This window comes from Triplophysa rosa, linkage group LG1 (assembly GCF_024868665.1).
Source record: "Triplophysa rosa linkage group LG1, Trosa_1v2, whole genome shotgun sequence".
NCBI classification, from domain to species: domain Eukaryota; kingdom Metazoa; phylum Chordata; class Actinopteri; order Cypriniformes; family Nemacheilidae; genus Triplophysa; species Triplophysa rosa.
In genome coordinates, this window is record NC_079890.1 from 7,716,252 (window position 1) to 7,730,191 (window position 13,940).

The window sequence follows — 13,940 nt, forward strand, 5'->3', positions numbered from 1 at the left end:
ATGGCTCCGAGTCCGGCTGAGGAAGGTGGGTGGGGTTGGCGTCCCGGCTGGAGGGTGGAGAGGAGCGGCGCTGGCGACGGGCAGTTATCCGACTCTCGACTTGGAGGCAGAGGTTGATCAGCTCCTCCAAACCACGTGGAGAATCCAGTGCTGCGATCTCATCAGCGATATTGGGGTTAAGGCCATTGAGAAAGCGTGCACGCAGCGCCCCTGCATTCCAGTCACAAGCCGCGGAAAATGTCTTGAAGCGAATAGTATAGTCCGTAATCGTGCCTCTTCCCTGGACAACACGTGAGAGCTGCGCCACCGCCTCATCACCACGAACCGACCTCTTGAACAGGCTAGTCATCTCCTCCCGGAACTCTCGAAAAGAACGGCAACAAGGGTCCTGAGCCTCCCACACCGCGACCCCCCATTGGCATGCTCGTCCAGTCAACAAGGTGAGTATGAACGCAATCCTGGTTTCTTCTGTCGAATAACGGCGTGGTTGGAGGGCGAACACCAGAGAGCACTGCGATAGAAACGCCCGACAGGAGTTGGGATCCCCGTCGTAAAGTGGGGGACTGTTGGCATGGGGCTCTGGATCAGTAGAGGCTCCGCGTGGTGAAGAAAATGGTGATCCCGCAGCTCCGTCGGTACTACGGAGGAGTTCCGAAACCTGAAGCTGCAACGCCGCCACTTGCCGATGAAGGGCGTCAACCTCCTGGGCGGCGGCGGTGAGGCGTGACGCCTGCTGTCCCAGCAAAACGCCCTGTTGTTGAAACGCCGTGCGTAAGAGATCCGGTCCCGCTGGGTCGTGATGTTGGTCTGACCGTTCTGTCACGGTCGACAAAGCTGAGAGAGACCCAAATGCGGGAAAAAGCTTTATTAGTGAATGGCAACAGTCAATAATCCAAACAGCCAAGGAATGCATAGCCGCAGGAAGAAGAAAGATACTCCACCGGAACGGGAGAGTACTCCGAAGAGCCTCGAGGTAAGGGGTCAGTAATAGGGATTCGAGGGTCTTCCTCGAATCAACTCTCAGGAGGAGAGAGAAGTGGTAGCTCGTGGCGAAGATCGTGCCCCTGATGCGACTGTTGTTAGGTCGGGTGTGGAGCGAGACCTGGGACGTGATGGGAGAGAGGAGAGAACACACTGGAAAAGCTAAGGAAAACAGAGTCAAGTGAAGCACGTTCGTGAAGGCAAAATGACTAGAGGAGCTAGGACTAAGGCTATGACTAGGACTGTGGCAAGGCTAAGGCTAAGGATAAGGAATCCAAGTGGATATCGAGAAGCAATAGGTGAGCCGCAGCAGCACCTAGGTCAGTCTGTAGTGAAAAACACACAACGGTCAGACACAGGACAAGAAACATCAAGAGATTATAAAGGAAACCTAGACGGGCTGGAATAGTCAACAGGTGTGGGACAATTGTGGTAACAAGCAGGCTTAATGAGGGAAGTGAGAACAGGGGTGTGAGAGCTGAGTGGAAAAACACCAGTGCAAGGAAAACCCTAACGGAGACACGAGGGCGGGAACAGTGACGCAGACTCCGAGCACGTGGTCAGCTGTCAGTAGACAGCTTCCACGTGCTCGACAAAACAAGACCGTTCCCGTGCAGACAATTACCCCGACCTGACCCGGGTCGTGACACCTTTATCTCCTCTCCTTAAGGAAAAAACCTTCCGTGGGACACGATCACATGCAGACCTGTGTTACCGCGTCTCAAACAGCTTCAAATATTAGGTTTGTCGGACATTATACAGTGCTGTGCATACCGCAGGAGTTATTTCTCGTGTTACTTAAGCGGATGGGTCTGCGCAACACGCGCATGAAGTCTAACATAATAAATCACAAACTTAACATTACTCTATATTGTGATGAGAGAGTGTGTGCTTTTCTTACCGTTTACCTCAAAACAGTCGCATCATAATAACGTAAGTGTGCTTCGGTTCAGATCGTAAAGTGAGGACAGTAGGAGTGGGGACAGTAGCGCTTGTGCACAGATGCCCGGCCCTAGGAGCGTAAATGATTTGGGTCTCATCGGGCTAGGATTGAAATGCAATACGACATATTTAACGACAAATGATTTTGTCGTTATATATCCAAAAGCATCTCATTGAGGACAATATTTCATACATGACAACGATCTGGTAACATTTACTGTTACACCGGAACTGTTCATTTACCTGGTCGACAGTGCTTTCTGGCTCTTTAAAACAACTTTTGGCGTCTTTCAATATGCTGTGAGGTGCCCGATAATAACAAATTTCTATGGAGTGTTTGTTAGCTATGACATTCATTTAAAATGTTGCATTTATAGCCTAAATATTGCTTTTATCCTAAAGTATGCATTGTTATTATTAGTGTTTTTTGGGGAGTTTATATAGTTTAATTTAAGGCATTATTTTATTAGCATATTGTTAGAATAATACATATAGTCTTCTCACACCTTAAAAATTCCACGTGTATGGCCCATTATAGGGGTTGGGTCTTTACCTCTCCAGGTGTGAAATACATAAATATTCATGGACATTGACACTCCCTCACATATCGCCTTTCCACAAAGAAAGTGTCTTACAAGATAAATCACAAAAAATTTTAGCTGAACGAGTGAGCAGAATGGTTTACACATTTTTTTTGTAGTAAATTTCCAGTGTACAAGGTCCAGTACTCAAAAGTCTTGGGTACATATGTTTTAGCATGTGTTTGCTGCCTTTATTTCAGTGACTTAAAACAGGTAATTTTTTCTAACTGCACATAAACAGTATTTTCTGAAAAACAAGCATGTACGTTAGGGCTGTGCAAAGATATCAATACATGTAACTATCGTAATTTTTTTTTCGATAGTGTATTGATAGTGATGCCTGTACTATCGATATATTTTTTTAAATCATGTCATATTCATACGGCCAAAGTAAGTGGAAGAGAGCATGGCGAAAAATATAAGAACGCTTCGAGCTCTCAGAGCTGATGTGTGGGTGTGCTTTGGTTTTCAAAATAAGTAATGGAGTAATGAGTTTAATGAGTAAAATAATGCTGTTTGTAGGTTTCGCAAGTCATGACACAAGTCACTTGGCTACTGCAGTGCATTAGACAAAAAGTTTATTAAGAAAAGTAAAAATGACATTTATTGTGCTTTCACGGATGTGACACCAGCGCATTTACAACACGGATGAACCAGGGTTTTAAACTGCCCATGTTCATTGTTTTAACTGTAATGCACCACAGCAGCCAAGTGACTTGCGTGAGCCACCTTATTCCCCCGTGCTACCCACTTGAGGGGCGCAATCCACAGTTTGAGAACCCAAACCTCTGATCTAAAGGTCCATGCATCGCACATCATGGCCACTCTGCAGAGGTAAGGGATGTTTTACACTTATCCTTACAGAAAACCCCAGGTGGTGCACAGCATGTTGTATTTCTAGCTCTACATTTTACATTTTTTATTTAAAGTATTTCAATATATCGCAAATGTGTATCGTATCAAAATACATAGCAATATATTGTATTGTGACCCATCTATAGTGATATGTATCGTATCGGGAAGCACTTGCCAATACACAGCCCTAATGTATGTAGATGTTGCTTGCATATTATCGTTGCTTAGTTTGTGCTAAATACAGTGATATGTTTTATATAACTACACTACTGAAAAAAAGCACAAATGTCAGGGTATGTCTAAACTTTTCCAGGGCCTCAAAACCCCCTCAGATCACAGAGGGTTAAAGAAGAAAATATACCCCTGGGACGGCTTGAGGTTGAGTAAAATATGGGCTAATTTAATTTCTCAGATGAAGTGTTCTTTTAATAGGTACGTTTATCCTATAAACTCATGCAACTGATGGTATAAAATAAAAAGAAAAACTAATTACAGGTAGTTCAACATCAGATTCATTCTGTCATGTCACTGAATGGCCAAATGAGAACATGGAAAAAATAAAGTACATAAAAAAATACATACACATAAAATTTTGTTTAGTTTCATCCTATAATGGATGTTCCAAACTCACCTTGTTGAGTTCCTCTATTCGGCGGATCAGATAAGGGTTACTTGAGGAGTTTTCAAAATACACGTAATCTGTTGAAGACAAAGAAGCCATTGATAAGAGACAGAGCTTCCTTTCTAAACATGAAGCTACTTTTAGGCATAAATAAATCCAAATCGTAAGCCATCACAAAACATTTAGGAATTTTATGAGTTTGAATTCATTTTTATTTAATTGGATTTAAATAAAAAATTCTAGAGAAACAAAATATAGTAAAAATGGATTATTTTATATAATGTATAAAGGGGTGTTGTCATTATAACAACATCTTGAATTCTAACTGTAACTAATCATAAGTTTCACGTGGCATCACAAAGTGGTGGGGCCAGCATTTATGGGACCAAATTGCAACATGCGTCTATCTGTAAAAACAGCAAATCACAAAGAAATGAATTCATGTTTTATAATATCTTCGTAGTACGGACCATGCAATTTCCCTGTTGGAGGAAAACCTGCAAATTTGTGGCCGCAGTTTTGTTATTTGTTCCCTCAGGTAATTTCTGAATTCTGCACCCACAAGTTCATAAACTGTGCAGACGCTTTAGATTCCTTACAAATGTAATAACAGGGCTCTAGACTCATTTTCCCCACTGGTCGCACCAACTTACAATTTGGTCGCACCCTTTTTATAGTAATCATAATGACCTTGCATAATGACCTCAGTTGATGAATCGTTCTGTTAATTTGTCACTCGGTCTTTTAAAATAGTCGGCTATAGACCGCTTCATATTTGCGGTTTAACACTTGCAAGCCCAATAAATCCAAAATAAATGCAAAGAAACTTTGTATTTCTTATTTTATACAGTTGTTATTATTTAGTTTTATATTCAAGTTATACTGTATATTGGCTATGAAATGATCTGACACAAATATAACCTATCACGCTTATCAATCCTCCTTTATTGCACTCTTTGCAAAAAGATGTAATTTTTCCACTGGTCTTCTTTATTTTTACCACATCTAATTAAATTAAATCAGCTAGCTCAAAACTCAAAAGTAACTCAGAACTAAATTATTATATATGTACTTTACTACACATTGTAATAAAAAAACTTTAAATACGTAATCTTACTAACCACTCTTGTTAAATGGTCTAAGCACGCTTGTGTTCTGAGGTGTTTTGAGTGACTGATTTGTTGGGTTCAGACAGTGAGTCTCGTGAGTTCAGTGTTTGACAGACAGTGAGGGAAATAATTATTTGATCCCCTGCTAATTTTGTAAGTTTGCCTGCTTACAAAAAAATGAAGGGTCTATAATTTTTATGGTAGGTTTATTTTAACTGATAGAGACAGAATATAAAAAAAATCTGTGGAATTTTTTTATATATAGGTTATAAATTGATTTGCATTTCAGTCAGTGAAATACAACAATTAATCGGACAAAACAGAAGTGTTAATTATTGGACCAAAAACCACCATACGTAACAACCAAGAATACTGCTTAACTATTGACAGATGTTCCATAAAACCCTCATTGTCTGCTAAGAATCTTGGCGTTCTATTCGATAGTAATCGGTCATTTGAGAGCCATGTCGCCAACACCTGTAAAATTGCGTTTTTCCATTTTAAGAATATATCTAAACTACGTCATATGCTATCACTGTCAGATGCAGAGAAGTTAATTCATGCATTCATGACATCAAGACTAGATTACTGTAATGCACTGTTAGGTGGTTGCCCAGCAGGCTTATTACAAAAACTCCAACTGGTCCAAAACGCGGAAGCTCGAGCACTGGTTACCTATAAAGCAATGCATTAACTTTAAAATCTTGCTCATTACCAATAAAGCCCTACATGGTTTAGCTCCTCATCTACTTGAGTGAACTCCTCTTGTATTAGAGTCCTTCACGTGCATTACGCTCTCAGGCGTCCGGTCAGCTGGTAATACCTAGAATTTCAAAATCAAGTGCAGGTGGTAGATCCTTTTCCTATTTAGCGCCTAAACTTTGGAATAGTCTTCCCTGCACTGTCCGGGAGGCAGACACACTCTGTCAGTTTAAATCTAGACTAAAGACACATCTTTTTAATCTTGCATACACTACACTTCCATAATATAAATCCTCTGAGGGTTTAGGCTGCATTAGTTAGAACCGGAACCAGGAACACTTCCAACAACAACTGATGTACTTGTTGCATCAAAGAGTGCAGAACAGTACTCTACTCTCAGCCAGTCTTGTCTCATTGTTCAAAGGTTACCACAGCGAGCAGGATGCAGTTCATGCCCAGACCTGATGGTAGAGCGGAGAATGGGAAGCGGTGACCTGACAAGAGCTGAGATGATCGAGCTGGATAAAGAAGGACACAGCGACTTGACACGTCTTCACTACAAAATTTCAAATGCTATTAGATTATTAATGATAATCTTAAATCTATAATTTACCTTATTAGTAAGTTTATTTATTTTTATTTAGCCTTGTTGTGCAAGCACTGTTGAGCTTGTGCAGAGGCAGCAGCTTTTGCCAGAGGGGAACTGGAATCCCCTGGTTGTGCCTAGGTTCTCCTCAGGTTTTTTTTCTCGATTGGAGTTTTGGGTTCCTCGCCACCGTTTGCATACTGTTTTGCACTACTTGCCTGGCCGGGGGGGCTGCTCTAGAATTAGAATTTTAACGTTTTACTTACTTAATATTGCATATAGGAATTTATAGTCTGTTTAATATTTGACCTGTGTTTCTCTCTCCTTTATCTTAAATGTGTGCTTTCACTGTGCGTGCGTGTCTGTGTGCGTGCTTGTCTGTGTGTGTGTGTGTGTGTGTGTGTGTGTGCGTGTGTGTGTGTGTGAGTGTGTGTGTGTACGTGTGTGTGTGCGTGTGAGTCCGTGTGTGTGTGTCTATGTCTATGTGTGTTAGTACGTGTGCATATTGTGTGTGTGGAGTGTTTTGTATGTGGGTATGTCTGTCTTCTGTGTTTTCACATTTTTCTTGTTTTTACAGGTATAACTTTAATTGTTTTGCTTATAGTCAATATGTCTCATGTACAGCTGCTTTGTAACAATGAAAATTGTAAAAAGCACTATATAAATAAAGTTGAGTTGAATAGAAATCTTTTTAATTATTTTAGAGAGAGACATTCTCTCTCTAAACAGTGCTCAAAATTGTGACCATTTAAAAGGATAGTTCACCAAAAAATGAAAATTCTGTCATCATTTACTTACCCTCAGATTGTTCCAAACCTGTATAAATGTCTTTGTTCTGCTACACACAAAGGAAGATACTTGGAAAAATGTCAGTAACCAAACAGATCCCATCCTCCATTTACTGCCATAGTAGGGAAACTAAATACTATGGGAGTCAATGCAGGATAGGATCTTTTTGGTTACTGACATTGTTCTGCTAAACAAAAAGGAAGATATTTGGAACAAAGAAATTGATACAGGTTTGTAACAATTTGAGGGTGTGTAAATGATGACAGAATTTTCATTTGTGGGGGAACTGTCCCTTTAAGTGCTCATGAAATTGAACCTGTGCAACCTCAAAATATTTGTGCGGGTGCCCATTTTGTCGCGGTGCAACCTGTTTTCATTACTGTACAGAGCGTTCACTATTACAGCACACAGTATGTGCGTCCTGTGAGCTACAGTGACCGGCCCTGCCATTCACAAAGAAAAGTTTTTCTATACCGCGGTTCTAATTTTTCATTGTTTTTCTATGTAAACACACGCCAGACGGACATTTTTGGCCGTTCACGCTTGTCTCATGTATTTGGCCGCATCTCGTGCTTGACCACTATGTGTTTACGCCGCGTCGAGTCAGCAGCGTGTTTCAAACACATTCTCCTCACATATGTGCAATATAGTGCTGTAGTACTCGAGTCCGGACTCGAGACGTTTTTTTATGGTCTCGGACTTGTCTTGGACTCGTTGGTATTTGAACTCGGACTTGTCTCGGACTTGGTCATTGGTCTAGCAAATGTTCTAGTCGGTCTCGTCCGAGTCCAGCGATATATGTTTTATTTTCTCTTTCAAAACAAAACATTGATAGAGCAATATTCTTGTGATCTGAAAACTAATGACCCGAAAACTGTTGTCGACTCGTTCTAGAGTCGAGAGTCATAATTGGTTCAAGTCCGTGCTCATAATTGGTTCAAGTCCGCGGGACTGTCATGCACGCCAGAAAGTGAATAACTGAATTAATTTGTGGATAATATTAAGTGTTTACGGGAGACGCTAAACGGGAACGATTCAGCTGAACTGGTTTGACCGGTTCACTAAAAAGAAAGAACCGGTTCGAATGAATGATTCGTCCGCAGCGAACCAGCATCAATCATTCATCAGGCACGATGTCAGCGAGCAGCGGCATAATACAGATTGGTTTTACAAACCATAATAAATGTATCGACAGTGCGCTTAAAAGGAAACTTTTTGCAACAAAACTTCCAATTTCGTAAGACACCTGGAAAAGCATCACAAAGAGAGGTAAGTTAATGCCATGTTTCAGAGTTAGCATTGCATTTGAGTATTTTAGAAAGTTTGGAAAGTAGGGCTTAAAGATAAGATTGATCGTATTTTTATTGTCATTGTGATGAACATGTTATTTAAGGATGGGCACCGACGTGCTTATAGACGTGCTTATAAACGAGCCGTGGAGCGTCTGCTCTTTCTAGCGGCTCCTCTATCGAACACGCACGTGCACGGGCAGGCGCGTAAAAATAAAATGACCTTATTTTATCTGCTTTTTGATCATTACAAACAATAATGAAAATGATTATCATAGAATAGAAGATATGCTGTCTCTTGCATTACCTAAATTATCAATAGTTAAGTATGTCGTCTTGTAGTCATGATTTTTTCTGTCTCTGTCTTGACTGTCTCAATTGGACTCGGTCTTGACTTGGACTCGAACCTCTCTGGACTTGGACTCGAACCTCTTTGGACTCGGACTTGACTCGGTCTCGACTAGTCCTGGTCTTGGGACTTGTCTTGGACTCGACAATGGTGGACTTGACTACAGCCCTAGTGCAAGCACATAACATGAAGTGTTTATGTAGTTTTAACGGTTTCTCTGAACGCTATGATGAGAAATGAGGGTTCAGTCAGTGGAGGAAGGAGGACTGAGAGTGTGATACGATCGCTTTCCCTCACACATCCAATTTAAGCATATAACATGGTGGGTGTTTGTGGTTTTATTGTTTCAAAATTTTGTGAAATCATGACCATTGTGACTATATAAAACATCAAGTGCATGTTTAATGGTCAAATTGTTACTATTTTGTATTAGAGTATTCAAACAAACCATGGTATTATTCATTTTCGGGTGAGTGCTCCTAAATTTTTGATGGTGCTCCTACAAGTCAGGCCTCACCAAAAGATTTTTAAATATTATAAGAGTTTCAAACTGTGAGAGACCACAGACATGAGGACAAAAAAATCCTAGGTGCGCCACGATGTGACGACGACAGCACACCACAGATCTTCAAACAGAGTCCCGACTGTCCTGGCCATTTGGAGCTCTCGTGGACCGGAGCTCATGTGGACCAGTACAGCTCAATGTGCCACGTTCGGAACTCAAACAAACAGAGGGGACTTCCGACACGGACAAAAGGGCGTTTCCAGACCAGCGGAATGCGATGGCAAACAAACAGTTGGTAACCCTGCAACAAATGCTAGTCGCCTCGTTAGAGCGCCCGTCTCCCATGCCGGACCGATCGGCGGTTTGAAGCCCGCTCGTCATGGATGCGAGTAAGGCCGGAACAGTGGGAAAGCGTTTAGAAATTGAGACAAGTGGACTCAAGTTGCTAATGAAGTCAGTCTGTGTCAGGAATGCGGTACCGTGACCTGAGGACTCTCTTCAAATGCGGTAACTGTCATATTTTAACTAGAACAGTTATACTTGCATTTTGTTAAAAATAAATACTCATATTACATTTAGTGGTTTCTGTAATAGCGTTGTGGCTTGAAAGTATGATTCGTGCAATGACCATAGACTGTATAAAACAGTATAGACTGTAATGACTAATATATTTTAAGATATGGAATCGGATAACTTTCTCTCATGCCCCACCCACTCCCCCGACTCTTCTTCTCACAGCATTCACGCCCATTTTAGTTGCATTTTTCAAAATGACAGTGAGGTATACTGTAGCTGAAAGGGGGGGATTCATGACCCTTTAAGGCGGCACAGCACCAGATATAATTTTATTACAACTTACAAATATTATTGTATTTATATATTCACAGTAATTAAAAAAAGAATATGTTTTGTAAAAAATAGCTGTTGACATTATCACCTAAAAGAGTCCACTGGCTCCACTGGACCTATTGTTTCTGTTCTACCTTAATGCATTAGCACACTCAGACTCCTGCCACTATTGTGATACTAAATATGGCAAATAGGTTGTCAGCCCTCAAGTAGTAACAGATGTTAATAATATGTAAGCGTTTCATTACGCACATAACACATCAAAAGGTGATATGAGCTTTGATATGGTTTGATATGGTTAAACCGTGCTGCAAGGGACAAATCAAAATGGAGGTCCCTCTCCAAGTTCATGAGCTTCATCAACCAGGGAGACAATAAGAGAGGAGTCTGGGCTGCATCGTGGATCAATAATTTTCCTCAAGGAGAATCAGTGTAGCCATCTGCTCTGCAGTAATTTGCTGTTAAGATAGAACTAGTGTTTGGAGATATGCTTCATAGCCAGATCATTCTATCGCCAGCCTGTGAGATTGCCTATATGTGATAGTATTGAGGGGCGAGACAATTTATCTATGACAAGCTGGATTTGTGCACAAAAAAAAAAACACAAGCCGCTTTGCTTTATTGGAAAACATGGCTAGATAATACAGTGTACTGTATGAACGCAATCAGTGCAGTTTAGTACAGCTGGCAACATTGTTACATCCCACCGCAACCTTTTAAATGAGAGAAAGTAAACGATTGCTGTAAATCAGTGTCATTGATTCAAACGCGTCATTGACACCCGTGTGCATGTTTAACTACTAGCGTGAGCAAATGGGAACAAATCACACACTGGTTTTAAACTTGGACCCATCACATTACACTCTCTGGCCCGAGCAAAAGCCTGAGCCACTTGTGCATTACAACCTCTCTCACGCGAGTAAATGCACAATACGTGTTTGTAATATTAAATTGCAACATTCATTGGCAAACAAGCCAACTATTCAGCTATTGTCAAAATGTCTGACTAACGTCAATACAGAACAGGATAGTATCATCTATCGGACAACTCTAGTTAGCACACAGCTTATAGTGTTCAGAGATCTAATGATAGGAGAGTGAATTGTCAACGATTCAATTTGATATCCTGATGCATGCATGCATCATCAAATTTAAGTATAACTGCACAAGTCTGTCTCCCTCGCACTTTAACACTCTGTCTACACTTCACGAGAACGGTGTAATGCAACAAAAGACAACAGAAACCATTAAGAACAAGGCGTTTGTCGCGCCACATCCAGTGGGGACAGAATTTCTGTATATAATAGGTTCGATAGTCTTTTGTCACATCGCACCCCTCGTGTGCGGTGTAGACAAGCTGTAACTGTGGCTCTTTCTCATCTTTATGGTCAAAGCCCTGAGTATACGCTCCAGAGGCGTGCGCTACGCAAGTAGATGCTTTTAGATGCAGCGTGGTGTCTTTAACATGTCGATCGAGCGCTTTACAACTTTAAACAGTGGTCCAAGTTAAAAAATATACATGCTTTTGTCAAAAGCTACGTTTTCATATAAGACATAATAACAACACTTTCTTTTATAGAATAACACAGTAACCACTGGCACATATGATGTTTAATTGCATGTTTTCATAATCGATTATTAGTTTTTATGCATCAATGCAGTAATCATTCTGCATCGCGATGCATCATAAAAACGATTATTTTTGACAGCCCTATCTAATATAATCCATCAGCGCTTTAAGATACTGAAAGGTAAAAAATAGCAAAGAATATTAAAGGACACTAGAGTCCCTTTAGCTCCTAAACTATGACTATGATCATAAGTGCTGGCAAAAATGAATGAAAAGTAACCCACGTCAAAACACAGGAGGTAATGCGATTATTAAACTGGGTGTAAACAAGCTTTGGCCAAAGTTACAACCTCTACTTTACCACTCACATGTCTGTATACCAAATCACAGTTTTTTTTTCATAAGCAGGGTCATACGGATTCTGCAGACTTTTTTGTTAATCCCACCCTAAAATTTGGGGAAAATTTGCAGAATTCCACAGAATAGTTTTAAATGTGTTAACCTTTGTACAGAAATATAAATGTGTTCAAATAGTCTTCAAATGCGGCCTGTCTATGCATTTAAAGGCAGATGACAGCAGATTTGGTTCTCAGGGTTTTTCCTGTATAGAGAAATTGGAGGCAGCCGCCTCCGTCAAATGTCTTCACAAGAAATGATGCGTGGATTTAACAGACTGTCATTAGTGATGCTTTGAAAAAGCATAACTATTGTTATTCGAACATACATCTTATAATTATTCTTGTTCCGCCAAAAGTTTGGCATGCTACTTGTCCCGCAGTTTTTGACGTAGACCCATGAATGAAAACATCACATCGACGGGCCTATTCGGGAATGGTGTGCTATGACTTTTATAAGCGATCGGGTGGGGGGGGGGGCGATAGGGGGGCGAAAAACCACCCGAAAAATCCCATTGACTTAACATTGCGCCCAACTTTGAGGGATCGTACCTCCGAGCGAGGATATCGTAGAAACATGAAAATAATACACGATTTGAAGGGGTTATCAGGCTCTATAAGAACATCACTCACAATGGGGTGTAAGTTGCACCCCTGGGGTGTGAGAGCCTCCCAAAATTTCCGTATACTTATAATGGCGCCCATAGACTCCCATTCAAAACCTAGATACCTATATATTCACATGTTATTTTTTGGCTTTGGACCCATGAATGACTACATCAAATCGAGCGGCCCATTGAGGAATGGTGTGTGATGACTTTTGGAAGCGATCGGGTGGAGGGGGTGCGATAGGGGGGCGAATAAAAACCCGAAAAATCCTATTGACTTAACATTGCGCTCAAATTTGACGGGTCGTAGCTCCGAGTGAGGATATCGTAGAAACATGATAATAATACACGATTTGAAGAGGCTATCAGGCTCTGTAAGAACATACATCACAATGGGGTGTAAGTTGCACCCCTGGGGTGTAAGAGCCACCCAAAATTTCCCATCGACAGGAAGCATGCCCACATACGGCGTAAAACCGTCCCGTGTTGAATATCTTCGCAATACAACCACTTAGAGACAAGGGGGTGGGCTCATTTGACTCAGGCTACCAATCAGTGTCACATGATCATTATGAAGCTATGAAGCCACGCCCATAGCAACCATTTACAGCAACCTAGCAACCGTTCCCATAGACTCCCATTATAAAAAGTCCAGGTGGATATCTTTGGAACACAGTGTCGTAGAAACAAGGGGGTGGGCTCATTTTACTCAGGCAACCAATCAGTGGCCCAGGAAGTTCATTAAGCTACGAAGCCACGCCCATAGCAACAAAACATGTCAGCCTAGAAACCATTTAGCGATACCTATATCTCTGCATCACAACATCGTAGAGACACGGGGGTCGGTTCGTTACACTCATAGCTTAGAGAATCATCTATTGGCAGATGCTAAGCCACGCCCATAGCAACCAAACAGGTTAGCCTAGCATCCATTTAGCAAAACCTATATCTCTGCATAGGAACATCGTAGAGACACGCAGGTTCGATCATTTCACTCATAGGTTAGAGTATTATCAATTGCAGATGCTAAACCACGCCCATAGCATCCAAACAGGTTAGCCTAGCAACCATTTAGCAAAACCTATATCTCTGCATAGGAACATCGTAGAGACACACGGGTTGGATCATTTCACTCATAGGTTAGAGTATTATCAATTGCAGATGCCAAGCCACGCCCATAGCAACCAAACAGGTTAGCCTAGCAACCA

General features: G+C 41.3%; 1 protein-coding gene across 1 annotated transcript in view; it reads right to left on the reverse strand.

Moving 5' to 3' along the window:
- The window catches only part of mta2 (metastasis associated 1 family, member 2), a 135,069-nt gene that overhangs the window by 85,766 nt on the left and 35,363 nt on the right, over positions 1–13,940 (reverse strand). The window contains exon 2 of the mRNA XM_057350094.1: positions 3,991–4,058. Within this exon, the coding sequence (XP_057206077.1) occupies positions 3,991–4,058 (68 nt within the window). The remainder of the gene's footprint in view (positions 1–3,990; positions 4,059–13,940) is intronic.